This window comes from Nerophis ophidion, linkage group LG10 (assembly GCF_033978795.1).
Source record: "Nerophis ophidion isolate RoL-2023_Sa linkage group LG10, RoL_Noph_v1.0, whole genome shotgun sequence".
Lineage (NCBI taxonomy): Eukaryota > Metazoa > Chordata > Actinopteri > Syngnathiformes > Syngnathidae > Nerophis > Nerophis ophidion.
In genome coordinates, this window is record NC_084620.1 from 45466269 (window position 1) to 45481548 (window position 15280).

Consider the following 15280-nt stretch of genomic DNA (forward strand, 5'->3'; position numbering starts at 1 on the left):
GTTGAGCTCGACATGTAGTCTCTTCTCAAGGATAGGGCTATCGCGTTTGTATTCCAAAGTCCCGATTAGGGCTTATTTCCTTCGAGAAGTGATCCAATCCACCTGGGGCCCTATCTTATTATGTGCTCAAACTGAAATACGACTATTTAATTAAACTTGGTGGTTTGCATTCTTTATGATGAATATAAACATTCACCATATGCAAAACATAATATGAGTTAATTCATTCACTTTACCATCTAAATCAAAATGACTCAAACAGTTACGGGCTTTTGAGTGTGGAATTCTGTTCACGCCAACATTTGCGGCAGCAACTAGTGGTAGCGAGGATCATAACTAAAATGTTTGCTCGCGACCTAAAGCATAACAATCAGCCGAGACAAGAGACAGCTTGAATCCCAAAAAACTAATGAGTTAGTGCGTTGGAAAGCTGAGGTGCCACTGAATGATGCAATTACTATTTTTTAAAATTTTAATAATTATCTAAATATTATGGAAATACATGATCATTGTTTTGTCATCGGCCTTAATTACAACACATATCTTGCAATGAAAGAAGAAACTTTCAAAAGTGTCAAAATTGAGGGTTGATATTTATATATTTTTTTTTAATTATGATTTTTAAAAATTTATTTAATTTTAAATTTTAAGCCTTTTTTTTATTTTTGGGTGTGTCAATTTCTTACTAAATACCAATCCAATCCAATCCACTTTATTTATATAGCACATTTAAACAACAATAACGTTTCCAAAGTGCTGCACAGCCATGTTACAAAACAATATTAAAAAAACAATATTATGCTCAACCAATGACTGAATAAAAACAAAAAATAAATAAATATAAAACCAATATGAAAACAAATATGATTAAAAACTATTTTAAAGGGTAAAATCAATTAAAACAGTAAAATAGAAATCAAAGTGTAAAAAAAACACAGAGGACCTATTGTTTTTTATCCATCCATCCATCCATTTTCTACCGCTTATTCCCTTTCGGGGTCGCGGGGGGCGCTGGCGCCTATCTCAGCTACAATTTATATTTATAAAATATTTTTAAAATATTTTACCTAAATACATGATACATTATGCAAAATATTATATTTAAAAAATGTCGGCATTAATCAGGTATTTTTGATTTTGGTTATTTTTTAGGTGATTTCCTTCATTTTAAAATGTTTTTTCCCCTCCATCTCTCCCAAGGTGTGCAACACCACCAGGGTGACAACATTCAAGATAGTGGCGAAAAACGAGGAGCGCGGTCAACCAGAAGCGTCGTATGTCCGTTCTGTGAAAGTTTACCTCCCTCATGACACGGAAATCGAACTACAGAAAGGCCGTAGAGTTCTGGTGGGTAGCAATTATCAATAATGTAAGACAAATGTTTATGTGAAATAACAACAACCTTTATATTCTACCTTTCCATTGGTGTAGCTCAACGGTCGTCGTGTGCGAACGCCCATATCAGTGAGTGCCGCCGGCGCCAAGGTGATAACCAGCGGCGCGTACAACCTGCTGGATACAAATTTTGGTCTGCAAGTGAAATTCGACGGCGTTCATCACCTGGAGATCACTGTGCCCGGCGAATACTTCAACAAGGTTCGTGTATCGAGCTGCAATTAGCATTGACATCTGTAAAGCTAGGTTTTCAACAAAGCATTTTACCTGATGTGTCAGACTTTCGGCTATTAAATAACCATGTTTATTACAAAACAGACGTTTTTTTTACAAAAACACAAACAGTATCATGCACCCTTATGACTCACTGGCAGGCTTGCAATAGACGTCTCTAAGTTTGCCCAGGGCACACATTTCAAATTGAGAAACAATGGCCTGATTAATAAAATAAACAGCAATGAAATATAGTCAAATTAAGTAAGATATCCAGAAGAAGAACACAAAATGTATCATAAAATAGAATTTCCAAAAATCATTGCCTGAAGTCAGCTGGTATAGGCTCCAGCTTACCACTGACTCTAATGAGGCCACGCGGTATAGAAATGAATGAATGATTAACAACGCGTAAGGTCTCAAATTTGTTTTAATGTTTAAATGTGTGTAAATACAAACTCCGTTTCCATATGAGTTGGGAAATTGTGTTAGATGTAAATATAAACGGAATACAAGGATTTGCACATCTTTTTTCAACCCATATTCAATTGAATGCACTACAAAGACAATATATTTGATGTTCAAACTCAAACTCATAAACTTTATTTTGTTTTTGGAAATAATAATTAACTTAGTATTTCATGGCTGCAACAAGTGCCAAAGTAGATGGGAAAAAGGATGTTCACCACTGTGTTACATTAACTTTTCTTTTAACAACACTCAATAAACGTTTGGGAACTGAGGAAACTAATTGTTGAAGCCTTGAAAGTGGAATTCTTTCCCATTCTTGTTTTATGTAGAGCTTCAGTCGTTCAACAGTCCGGGGTCTCCGATGTCGTATTTTACGCTTCATAATGCGCCACACATTTTCGATGGGAGACAGGTCTGGACTGCAGGCGGGCCAGGAAAATACCCGCACTCTTTTGTTACGAAGCCACGCTGTTGTAGCACGTGCTGAATGTGGCTTGGCATTGTCTTGCTGAAATAAGCAAGGGCGTCCATGAAAAAGACTGCGCTTAGATGGCAGCATATCTTGTTCCAAAACCTGTATGTACCTTTCAGCATTAATGGTGCCTTCACAGATGTGTAAGTTACCCATGCCTTGGGCACCAATGCAACCCCATGCCATCACAGATGCTGGCTTTTGAACTTTGCGTCGATAACAGTGTTGATGGTTCGCTTCCCCTTTGGTCCAGATAACACGATGGCGAATATTTCCCAAAACAATTTGAAATGTGGACTCATCAGACCACAGAACACTTTTCCACTTTGCATCAGTCCATCTTAGATGATCTCGGGCCCAGAGAAGCCGGCAGCGTTTCTGGATGTTGTTGATAAATGGCTTTCGCTTTGCATAGTAGAGCTTTAACTTGCACTTACGGATGTAGCGACAAACTGTATTTAGTGACAGTGGTTTTCTGAAGTGTTCCTAAGCCCATGTGGTGATATCCTTTATAGATTGATGTCAGTTTTTGGTACAGTGCCGTCTGAAGGATCGAAGGTCACGGTCATTCAAAGTTGTTTTCCGGCCATGCCGCTTACGTGGAGTGATTTTTCCAGATTCTCTGAACCTTTTGACGATATTATGGACCGTACATGTTGAAATCCCTAAATTTCTTGCAATTGCACTTTGAGAAACGTTAATCTTAAACTGTTTTGACTATTTACTCACGCAGCTGTGGACAAAGGGGTGTACCTAGCCCCATCCTTTCTTGTGAAAGATTGAGCATTTTTTGGGAAGGTTTTTTTATACCCAATCATGGCACCCACCTGTTCCCAATTAGCCTGCACACCTGTGGGATGCTCCATAAGTGTTTGATGAGCATTCCTGAACTTTATCAGTATTTATTGCCACCTTTCCCAACTTCTGTGTCACATGTTGCTTGCATCAAATTATTAAGTTAATGACTATTTGCAAAAAAAAAAAATGTAGAGCGGAATATACTTTAGGTCACAGAGGCGATATTATCCCTACAAGCCCTTTCCGCAGGTTTCCCTGCTCTTCAGGGGATTTTAAATATATATCCTCTGAAGATTGTTACAGAAAATCCCCTGAAAAGCAGGGAAAACTGTGAAACAGGCTTTTAGGAATGAAATAGCCTCTGATATATGTAAAATCCCCTGAAGAGTAGAGAATCTGGCGAAACAGGCTTGTAGGGATGAAATAGACTCCGAGGAATTTTCCTTACCTGACATATATATATATATATATACATATATATATATATATATATATATATATATATATATATATATATATATATATATATATATATATATATATATATATATATATATATTTACAACTGTCAAAGTTAAAGTGACAATAACAAGTTAAAGCTAATTTCCTATTAAGCACAATTTATTTTTGACGTGCAAATCAGTTTGAACATCAAATATGTTGTCTTTGTAGCATATTCAACTGAATATGGGTTGAAAATGACTTGCAAATCATTGTATTCTGTTTATATTTACATCTAACACAATTTCCCAAATCATATGGAAACGGGATTTGTTGATGAATATGTATTATATACATACTCGCCAACCCGTTCGGCCACCGTGTTCAATGGAGAAGTGTGATCTAGAAAATTTGCAGGCAATATACCCCTTCCCCTTCGAGCTGTCCTGGATGAACTGAAATTATTTTTTTCCAATCATTTTGAAACTTGCAATCGTACTTCTTCTTCTTACTCATCGTCCCCATGTCTCTTCTTCATTCTTCTGTTTCGTCTCTGTTATGTTATTGGACGTTACTACTTGCCTTAGTTTTGAATCAATGAATGATGGGATTTCGGATGTTGTGTGTCAGTGTATTAACGTGCCGACTGGAATAAACACACAGAGAAATAGCACCGTGCCTGCCTACTTTATGGGTTATAGATAAACTTATGGATAACGGAGACATATATAATAGTCTCCTTTTCAGGTGAGAGAGGACGCTAAAGGCAGTGCCTTTAAGGCACGCCCCCAATATTGTTGTCCGGGTGGAAATCGGGAGAATGGTTGGCCCGTGAGAGTTTCGGGACTGGCACTGAAATTCGGGAGGGAAAATTGGGAGGGTTGGCAAGTATGATTATATATAATAATATATTAGAGTAATGTAATATAATATTTATTATACGTTATATACAGTTATTATAATATACCAAAGTAATGTATTGTAATATACTATTATATAATCCAAATGTTAATATGAAACATTTATCAAAACAGATTGTATCATTTAAATAGTATATACATGATATTATGTTTCGTATGCATACATTTTTAAATGATAAATAAACCTACAACCAAAATATGAACTAAAACTAAAAGATAATATTCAGTATTGTGTTGTTTGTGTTTTATTTAGCTGTGTGGCATGTGCGGCAATTACAACCACAACACATCTGACGACAACCTTAAGCCCGACAAGAAACCTGCCAAGGACGTCATTGAACTGGGCAACAGCTGGAAATCCGAGGGTGACAGTGACCCTGGGTCCGTACCTTCTTTATTGTGTCGTTACTTTGACTTTATTTCTGCTTAATTATCATCCCATTTTGTCCCAGCTGTCAACCAGACACTCGCCCGGATGTCCACCCCAACTGCACGGCGGAGGAGGAGACGCAATATGAGGACCAGTGTGCTAGTGTCATTCTGTCCGATCGTTTCAAACCGTGCCACTCTCTGGTGCCCCCAGAGGCCTTCATTGGGAACTGCGTGTACGACATGTGCGAGTACGACGGCATGCCGGCCAGGCTCTGCGACAATGTGGAGGCGTATGCTCAGGCGTGCCAAAGCGCTGGCGTGACCGTTAGCTGGAGGAACCAAACGTTCTGTCGTAAGTAATGCGTTTAATATAATTTTTTTTTAGGGAGTAGCTGGGGTGTATATTGTAACATCCCGGAAGAGCTAGTGCTTCAAGGGTTTCTGGGTATTTGTTCTGTTGTGTTTATGTTGTGTTACGGTGCAGATGTTCTCCCGAAATATGTTTGTCATTCTTGTTTGGTGTGGGTTCACAGAGTGGTGCATATTTGTAACAGTGTTAAAGTTGTTTATACGTTCACCCTCAGTGTGACCTGTATGGCTGTTGTCCATGTATGCTTTGCATTCACTTGTGTGTGTGAAAAGCCGTAGATATTATGTAATTGGGCCGGCACGCAAATGCAGTGCCTTTAAGCCACGCCCCCAATATTGTTGTCTGGGTGGAAATTGGTAGAAATTCGGGAGAATGGTTGCCCCGGGAGATTTTTGGTTGTTGCACTAAAATTCGGCAGTCGCACGGGAAAATTGGGACGGTTGGCAAGTACGACTGCGAGACGCAACTGCTCTGTACTTCTCACTACGTCCGTGTACCACTCTGTACAGACGTGTTTTAAAAAGTCATAAATTTTACTTTTTGAAATCGATATTGATAATTTCTGATATTACATTTTCAAGCATTTATCGGCCGATAAAATCAAACTTCCGATATTATCGGACATTTCTAGTTTTTAGTGTATTTTTCCTCTAAAAAAATTATGTTTTTGTGGGGATTGTTGACTGATGCTGGAATACCGTATTTCCTTGAATAGCTGCCGGGGCGCTAATTAATTTAAAACCTCTTCTCACTCCTGCGCTTATTCAAGGCATGCGGTAAAAGTAACCAGGCGCTAATAATTTTAAAACCTCTTCTCACCCCTGCACTTACCAATGGCATGCAGTAAAAAATTGAGTGTGATTATAAAAAATAAAGAAATAAAAATAATTATTCTGCGGCCGCGGCCCGGTAGTTGGGGACCACTGCTCTACAACATGTCATCGCGCCCACCTTTACACCATGCTATCTGCGTGCCAGTCGGACGCATACATATCGTTGCTTCTCATACGAGATTGCAATGCATAGTTGGTCAACAGCCATACCTTTTATACTGATGGTTGAGATATAAACAACTTTAACACTCTTACTAATATGCGCCACACTCTGTGAACCCACACCAAACACATTTCTGGAGAACATTGGCTTTGTAACACATTATAAACGCAACATAAGAATTACCCAGAATTCCAATGCATCCATGACTCTTGCCTATATTATACACGCGCCCCCAACCCCGCCCACCTCAACCGGCGCACGGAGGGGGGTGGGTGTGTGTGTTTGTGTGTGTGGGGGGGGGTGCTAGCGGGGTGTGTAATATAGCCAAGAGTCATGGATGCAGTGGAATTCTGGGTAATTCTTATGTTGCGTTTATAATGTGTTACAGAGCCAATGTTCTCTAGAAATGTGTTTGGTGTGGGTTCACAGAGTGTGGCGCATATTAGTAAGAGTGTTAAAGACAAGTTGTTTTATATCACAACCATCAGTGTGATCTGTATTGCTGTGGAACAAGACCCCTGGTTTACACAAAGTAAAAGCAAAAAAAACCTCCTCCACCATTTTGGAAATGACGACAGGAGAAGCGTCACTCGTGACGTCACGACTTTGACCCAGCGGTAAAAGTAAGCTTGCGCTAAAAAACTTGGGGAGTGAGTTCGACCCGGCAGTAATTCAAGACAGGCGCATATTACATTCCCGGCGGCTATTCAAGGAAATACGGTAGTCTATGAATTTGTGTTGAAACTAACTGTTTGTGTTATTTGCCGTAAATAATGATGACACTGTAATAGTCACAACTGCGCATGATATGCTTGCTGCTTTGCACCAAGAAAGTCAAATGTTTTATGTTGTGCTTGTTGTTTGTTTTTTTCCACAGCAAGTTAACAAGAATTGTTGCAATTAGAAATGTCCGATAATATAATAATATAAAATGTAATATCGGAAATTATCAATAAGTAAAATGTATGACTTTTTAAAACGCCGCTGTACGGAGTGGTACACGGACGGAGGGAGAAGTACAGAGCGCCAATAAACCTTAAAGGCTTTGTCTTTGCGTGCCGGCCCAATCACATAATATCTACAGCTTTTCACACAAGAGAATGCAAGTCATACTTGGTCAACAAACATACAGGTTACTCTGAGTGTGGCCGTATAAACAACTTTAACACTGTTACAAATATGCGCCACACTGTAAACCCACACCAAACAAGAATGACAAACACATTTCGGGAGAACATCTGCACCGTAACACAACATAAACACAACAGAACAAATACCCAGAACCCCTTGCAGCACTAACTCTTCCGGGATGCTACAATAAACACCCCCGCTACCCCAACATCCCCCCCCCCCTCAACTCAACCCCGCCCACCTCAACCTCCTCATGCTCTCTCAGGGTGACCAAATCCCAAATTCCAAGCTGCTGTTTTGAGGCATGTTTAAAAAGATAATGCACTTTTTGACTTCAATAATAAATATGGCTGTGCCATGTTGGCATTTTTTCCCATAACTTGAGGTTTTTTTTTTTTTTTTCTGGAAAACCTTGTTACATTACTTAATACATCCAGCGGGGCATCACAACAAAATATCGGTATCTGTTGATATCGGTATCAGTAATTAAGAGTTGGACAATATCGGGTATCGGCAAAAAAACAATTATCGGACATCCCTAGTTGCGATTCATGCTGGAATACTGACATCCGTGCATAATATGCTGCTTTGCATTGGAATGTATTTTTGTTATACAATGTGTAGCTGTTGAGCAGACAAAAGTGTTTTTTGATGCTGGAATAATAGAGCTGGGAATTTTTGGATAGTCCGTGATACGATGATACACATATATTGTATATTGTTTGTCTATCGTGAGGTTCACCATCGGAGTTGTTTGCCATATCGATATATATCGCTGCTTATAAATATGCATGATATATGTATGTATGTTTTGCCCCCGAAAATATTTTTGTGCGCTTTGACAGGAAAAGTCACAGAGTTAAATGTTGTGCATAACTGCTAACTTTATAGCTTTAAAAACGACGTCAAGCAATGATAAAAAATGCGTCGTGGAAGTTGTTGTGATTTTGAGGATGCAGATGAACAAGGTAGCAGTGTGAGGTTAAAAAAAAAAGGGCTATTTATTAGAGATGTCTGATGATGTTTTTTTTTCCGATATTCCGATATTGTCCAACTCTTAATTACCAATTCCGATAGCAACAGATACCGATATATACAGTCGTGGAATTAACACATTGTTATGCCTAATGTTGTTGTGATGCCCCGCTGGATGCATTAAACAATGTAACAAGGTTTTCCAAAATAAATCAACTCAAGTTATGGAGAAAAATGCCAAATGGCACTGCCATATTTATTATTGAAGTCACAAAGTGCATTATTTTTTTTTTTTACATGCATCTAAACAGCAGCTTGGAATTTGGTATATGCTCTCCCTGAGAGAGCATGAGGAAATGAGGTGGGCCGGGTTGGAGGGGCGGGTGGGGTTGAGGGGGTAGGAAGTAGCGGGGGGTGTATATTGTAACATCCCGGAAGAGTTAGTGCTGCAAGGGATTTTTGGTATTTGTTCTGTTGTGTTACGGTGCGGATGTTCTCCCGAAATGTGTTGGTCATTCTTGTTTGGTGTGGGTTCCCAGTGTATATTTGTAACAGTGTTAAAGTTGTTTAAACGGCCACCCTCAGTGTGACCTGTATGGCTGTTGACCAAGTATGCCTTGCATTCACGTGTGAGTGTCTGTGAAGTCGTAGTTATTATGTAACTGGGCCGGCACGCAAAGGCAGTGCCCTTAAAGTTTATTGCCGCTACGTACTCCTCCCTACGTACGAGTACACAGCAGTGTTTTAAAAAGTCATACATTTTACTTTTTGAAACCGATACCGATAATTTACGATATTACATTTTGAAGCATTTATGGGCCAATAATATTGGACTGCCGATATTATTAGACATCCCTAGTATTTATTGATAAGTAAACAAAAAACGAAAGCAACGAGAAGTGCTCTGCCCGGACAGACTATGAAGAAAACATAACAAAACTGATGAAACCCAGCAAAACACTCACAGGAAATGTGGAGTGTTTATTAGGCTTAGCATCAAAAGGCTCCTATGTAGTCCAGGGAACAGATAAATCGTAAATGGGTTGTACTTGTATAGCGCTTTTCTACCCCTTTTTAAGGAGCCCATAGCGCTTTGACAGTATTTCCACATTCACCCATTCACACACACATTCACACACCAACGGTGGGAGCTGCAATGCAAGGCGCTCACCAGGACCCATCAGGAGCAAGGGTGAAATGTCTTGCCCAAGGACACAACGGACGTGACTAGGATGGTAGAAGGTGGGGATTGAACCAGCAACCCTCAGATTGCTGGCACAACCACTCTACCAACTTTGCCACGCCGTCTCTGATAATAGCATTATCAATGTCCCGACAACGTAGGTAAGAAAAAGGATCAACTTAAATAATAATCTTGATTGAAAACAGGTGAGGGGAAATGCTCAGAAGGGAAAACACCAACAAAACCGCCAAAATAAAAGCACAGGATAGGAACTAAAACAATAAACATCAGAGAACACTAACAAAACACAACATAAGCCGTGATAGACGACCGGAATTGCTGTCGCTCATCAACTGTGCACGATACGCGGCTCCTCTTTCAAAACGAAGCATTTCTATTTCCAACATTTTACTATTTCTGATCTTGTTTTGCAGCCTTGCCGTGCCCTCTCAACAGCCACTACTCCCAATGCACCGCCCCCTGCCCTCCGACCTGCTCCGATCTTTTCCCGACCGTTTGCCATCTGCCGCCCAGCGCCTGCGTGGAAGGTTGCCAGTGCGATGCCGGTTTTGTCCTCAGCGACGGCAAATGTGTGCCGCTCAACAAATGCGGCTGCCTGGATTCAGATGGAGAGTACCATGATGTGAGTTTTAAAAAAAACAGCTGTCAATGTTTTTTCTTTTACATATTATTTTATAATAATATTTAAAGGATGTTGTTATACACATTACATGTATATTGTCAAATGATTTCCTCCATATCATTATGATTGTATTATATTTAACAATATGTATTTTAATATACTTAAGTATACTTTATATGATATTTGATTATGTGTGCATGTGTTTGGTGATTAATGAATCATTTACAAAACAAAATGCTTTCACTAAAAAAAAAATATACAAAACCTAAAACCAGTGAAGTTGGCACATTTTGTAAATCATAAATAAAAACAGAATACAATGATTTGCAAATCCTTTTCCATTTATATTCAATTGAATTGACTGCAAAGACAAGTTATTTAATGTTTGAACTGAGAAACTTTATATTTTTTTGAAAATAATCATTAACTTAAAATTTATTGGCAGCAGCACATTGCAAAAAGGATGGCACAGGGGCATTTTTACCACTGTGTTACATGGCCTTTGGGAACGTTTGGGAACTGAGGAGACCGATTTTTTTAGTTTTTCAGCTGGAATTCGTTCCCATTCTTGCTTGATGTAGAGCTTAAGTTATTCAACAGTCCTGGCTCTCCGTTGTCATATATTACACTTCATATTGGGCCACACATTTTCAATGGGAGAAAAGTCTGGACTACAGGCAGACCAGTCTAGTACCCACACTCTTTTACTGTGAAGCCATGCTGTTATAACACATGGTGTGGCATTGTCTTGCTGAAATAAGCAGGGGCGTCCATGATAACGTTGCTTGAATGGCAACATATGTTGCTCCAAAACCTGTATGTACCTTTCAGCATTATTGGTGCCTTCACAGATGTGTAAGTTACCCATGCCTTGGGCACTAATACACCACCATACCATCACAGATGCTGGCTTTTGAACTTAGTGTCTATAACAGTCCTGATGGTTATTTTCCTCCTTGGTTCGGAGGACACAGTTTCCAGAACCACAGAACACTTTTCAATTTTGCATCAGTCCATTTTAGATGAGCTCGGGCCAAGCGAAGCATTTCTGGGTGTTGTTGATAAATGGCTTTCGCTTCGCATAGTAGAGTTTTAACTTGCACTTACAGATGTAACGACAAACTGTAGTTCCTGACTGTGGTTTTTCGAAGTGTTCTTAAGCCCATGTGGTGATATCCTTTACACACTGATGTTGCTTTTTGATGCAGTACTGCCCGAGTGATCAAATGTTACACCTTTCCGCTTTCATGCAGTTATTTTTTCCTGATTCTCTGAACGTTTTGATGATATTATGGACTGTAGATGGTGAAACCTCTAAATTCTTTGCAATAGCTCGTTGAGAAATGTTGTTCTTAAACTGTTGGACTATTTGCTCACGCATTTGTTCACCCCATCGTTGTTTGTGAACGACTGAGCATTTCATGGAAGCTGCTTTTATACCCAATCATGGCACCCACCTGTTCCCAATTAGCCTGTTCACCTGTGGGATGTTCCAAATAAGTGTTAGTTGAGCATTCCTCAACTTTCTCAGTCTTTTTTTGCCACATGTGCCAGCTTTTTTGAAACACGTTGCAGGCATCAAATTCCAAATGAGCTAATATTTGCAAAAAAAAAACAAAATTTTCCAGTTCGAACGTTAAGTATCTTGTCATTGCAGTCAATTCAATTGAATATAGGTTGAAAAGGATTTGCAAATCATTGTATTCTGTTTTTATTTATGATTCACACAACGTGCCAACTTCACTGATTTTGGGTTTTGTATTTTTAATACATTAATCAAAATGATAAAACAATTTAGAGTAGATATTGGGCAGATATTTTGACTCGGGGGCCACATTGAGAGAAAAAAATGTGTCGCGGGGGCAATGTGTATGTGTGTATTAATGATATATACAAATTTAGCTGTTAAAATCTGCTGTACAGAATGTGTGTTTGGGTCCCTCGTTTTCCAGGAACACTAATACCAAAAGTCACAACATCTGATAGAATTCTAAGAGTTATGACAGACCACCTAAAAAAAAAATGGAATGGAATTTTACAGTTTTTTACTCAATGGGAGAAACAAAATGTACAATGAAATAAAGAAAGCGGGACTTACAATATTAACTATGAACAATAAAACACTGAATATTAACAACATATGAACGTCGCTCCTCTTTTACTTCTCAGATCAGCTCACCCATAGACATCTTTTAAAATCAAGCAAAACACAACAAAAATGTAACAAACAGCAAAGTATAAATGCAAAGGGTAAAAAAAAACCTACAATGTACAACAACCTGCACAGTGGACTTGGGGTTAGAGCAGGGCTCCCCAACCTTTTTGAAAGCAAGAGCTACTTCTTGGGTACTGATTAATGCGAAGGGCTACCAGTTTGATACACACTTAAATAAATTGCCAGAAATAGCAAATTTGCTCAATTTACCTTTAATAAATACATTTTATATATATATATATATAAAATGGGTATTTCTGTTTGTCATTCCATCTTACATTTTTTTCCCTTTACAGAAGGTTTTTTGTAGAGAATAAATGATGAAAACAACACTTAATTGAACGGTTTAAAATAGGAGAAAACAGGAAAAAAAATAAGATAAAATTTTGAAACATAGTTTATCTTCAATTTCGACTCTTTAAAATTCAAAATTCAACCAAAAAAAGAAGAGAAAAACTAGCAAATTGGAATCTTTTTGTAAAAATTAAAATAATAATTTATGGAACATCAATAGTATTTTTTCCTGATTATTTTAGAATTTTGATGACATGTTTTAGATAGGTTAAAATCCAATCTGCACTTTGTTATAATATATAACAAATTGGACCAAGCTGCGATGAGGTGGCGACTTGTCCAGAGTGCACCCCGCCTTACGCCCGATTGTCGCTGAGATTGGCGCCAGCGCCCCCCGCGAGCCCAAAAGGGATAAAGCGGTAGAAAAATGGATGGATGGATGGATATTTCTAACAAAGACAAATCATTATTTATCTTAGATTTTCCAGAACCAAATTTTTAAAAGAAATTCAAAAGACTTTGAAATAAGATTTAAATTTGATTCAAAAGATTTTCGAGATTTGCGGGAATAATTTATTTGAATTTTAATCATAATTTGAAGAAATATTTCACAAATATTCTTCGTCGAAAAAACAGAAGCTAAAATGAAGAATTCAATTAAAATGTATTTATTCTTTACAATAAAAAAAAGAAATTACTTGAACATTGATTTAAATTGTCAGGAAAGAAGAGGAAGGAATTTAAAAGGTAAAAAGGTATATGTGTTTAAAAATCCTAAAATCTTTTCTAAGGTTGTATTTTTTCTCTAAAATTGTCTTTCTGAAAGTTATAAGAAGCAAAGTAAAACAAATAAATGAATTTATTTAAACAAGTGAAGACCAAGTCTTTAAAATATTTTCGTGGATTTTCAAATTCTATTTGGGTTTTGTCTCTCTTAGAAATAAAAATGTTGAGCAAAGCGAGACCAGCTTGCTAGTAAATAAATACAATAAAAAAAATAGATGCAGCTCACAGGTAAGTGCTGCTATTTGAACTATTTTTAAAACAGGCCAGCGGGCGACTCATCTGGTCCGTACTGGCGACCTGGTGCCCGCGGGCACCGCATTTGTGACCCCTGGGTTAGAGTGTCCGCCCTGAGATCGGCAGGTCGTGAGTTCAAACCCCGACCGAGTCATATCAAAGACTATAAAAATGGGACCCATTACCTCCTTGCTTGGCACTCAGCATCAAGGGTTGGAATTGGGTTACCGGGTGTGGCAACCGCTGCTGCTCACTGCTTCCCTGACCTCCCAGGAGGGGTGGAAACAAGGGGATGGGTCAAATGCAGAGAGTAATTTCTCCACACTTAGTGTGTGGGGAAATTACTTACTTTAACTTTAATATGATATATTATCACTTTTATGCAGGAGTTTGTTGTAAAAATGTGCTTCCGCATCTGTTCCTGATGCTGTGTTTGAGGCTGGCTATTCTGAAAACAAACCCCGCTCACTCTGTTTTGTTCCTCGTCTGAGCTGCTGTGACATAGATTACCGTAGTAACTCGTATAATACCGAAAAGCGCAGCCAAGTGGTTAGAGCAGGGGTCCCAGACAGGCGGCCCGCGGGCCAATTGCATCCCGCTGGACGTTATTTTGCGGCCCCCACCTTAATATGAGATTTTAATGTTAGCGCGGCCTGCGATTTTTATATAAATGGCGCTTGATTGCGTTGTGTTATTTGGGTCCAAAATGGCTCTTTCAATGTTCTGGGTTGCCTACCCCTGCATTGGTGGAAAAGCGGCAAATGAATGCCATGGAGACAAGGTTTTTCTGGCTGCAGTCACACTGCGACACCTGTCCGTCAGTAATAACAGTCCACGATAACTTGGACCAATTCAAATCGTTATTTGTTTTTTTTTATTGTTTAATTTGCATTGCCTCACACGATGAACAGTACATATATTTCTATATGACGCCGGATAACACTCCGGGAGCCGTCACTGTTTTGCGCTCGCTTTCTCGGCCATTATCCGCCGACCGTCTGTTGCTGTAGGGAGGAAAAGCGGAACGACACACATTACGTAAATGACATTATTCTCCGTAAGTACAAATATATTCCACAACCTCAAACATGTCTTTTTCAAAGCCTGTAGTGAAGAAAAAGGTTAGTGGTGAGCAAAGCCAATTCCAAGAAAAGTGGGAGATGCAATATTTCTTTGTTGAGATCAGCAGCACCCCGATGTGTCGTATTTGCACAGAGAAAGTTGCGGTGCACAAGAAATACAATTTGAAACGTCATTATACAACTAGACATGCTGAGGAGTATGCAACATTCTTTTTAAGAAATATTTTGTGCGGCCCAGCCTCACCCACACTCTGCATCCAGTGGCCCCCAGGTGATTTGAGTTTGACAA

The 15280-nt window shown here is 38.9% G+C and overlaps 1 protein-coding gene across 1 annotated transcript in view; it reads left to right on the forward strand.

Annotated features, from left to right (window-relative positions):
* zanl (zonadhesin, like) overlaps positions 1 to 15280 on the forward strand; it is a 135513-nt gene that overhangs the window by 76981 nt on the left and 43252 nt on the right. The window contains exons 78-82 of the mRNA XM_061914662.1: positions 1201 to 1347; positions 1432 to 1596; positions 4964 to 5091; positions 5163 to 5434; positions 10172 to 10380. Of these exons, the coding sequence (XP_061770646.1) occupies positions 1201 to 1347; positions 1432 to 1596; positions 4964 to 5091; positions 5163 to 5434; positions 10172 to 10380 (921 nt within the window). The remainder of the gene's footprint in view (positions 1 to 1200; positions 1348 to 1431; positions 1597 to 4963; positions 5092 to 5162; positions 5435 to 10171; positions 10381 to 15280) is intronic.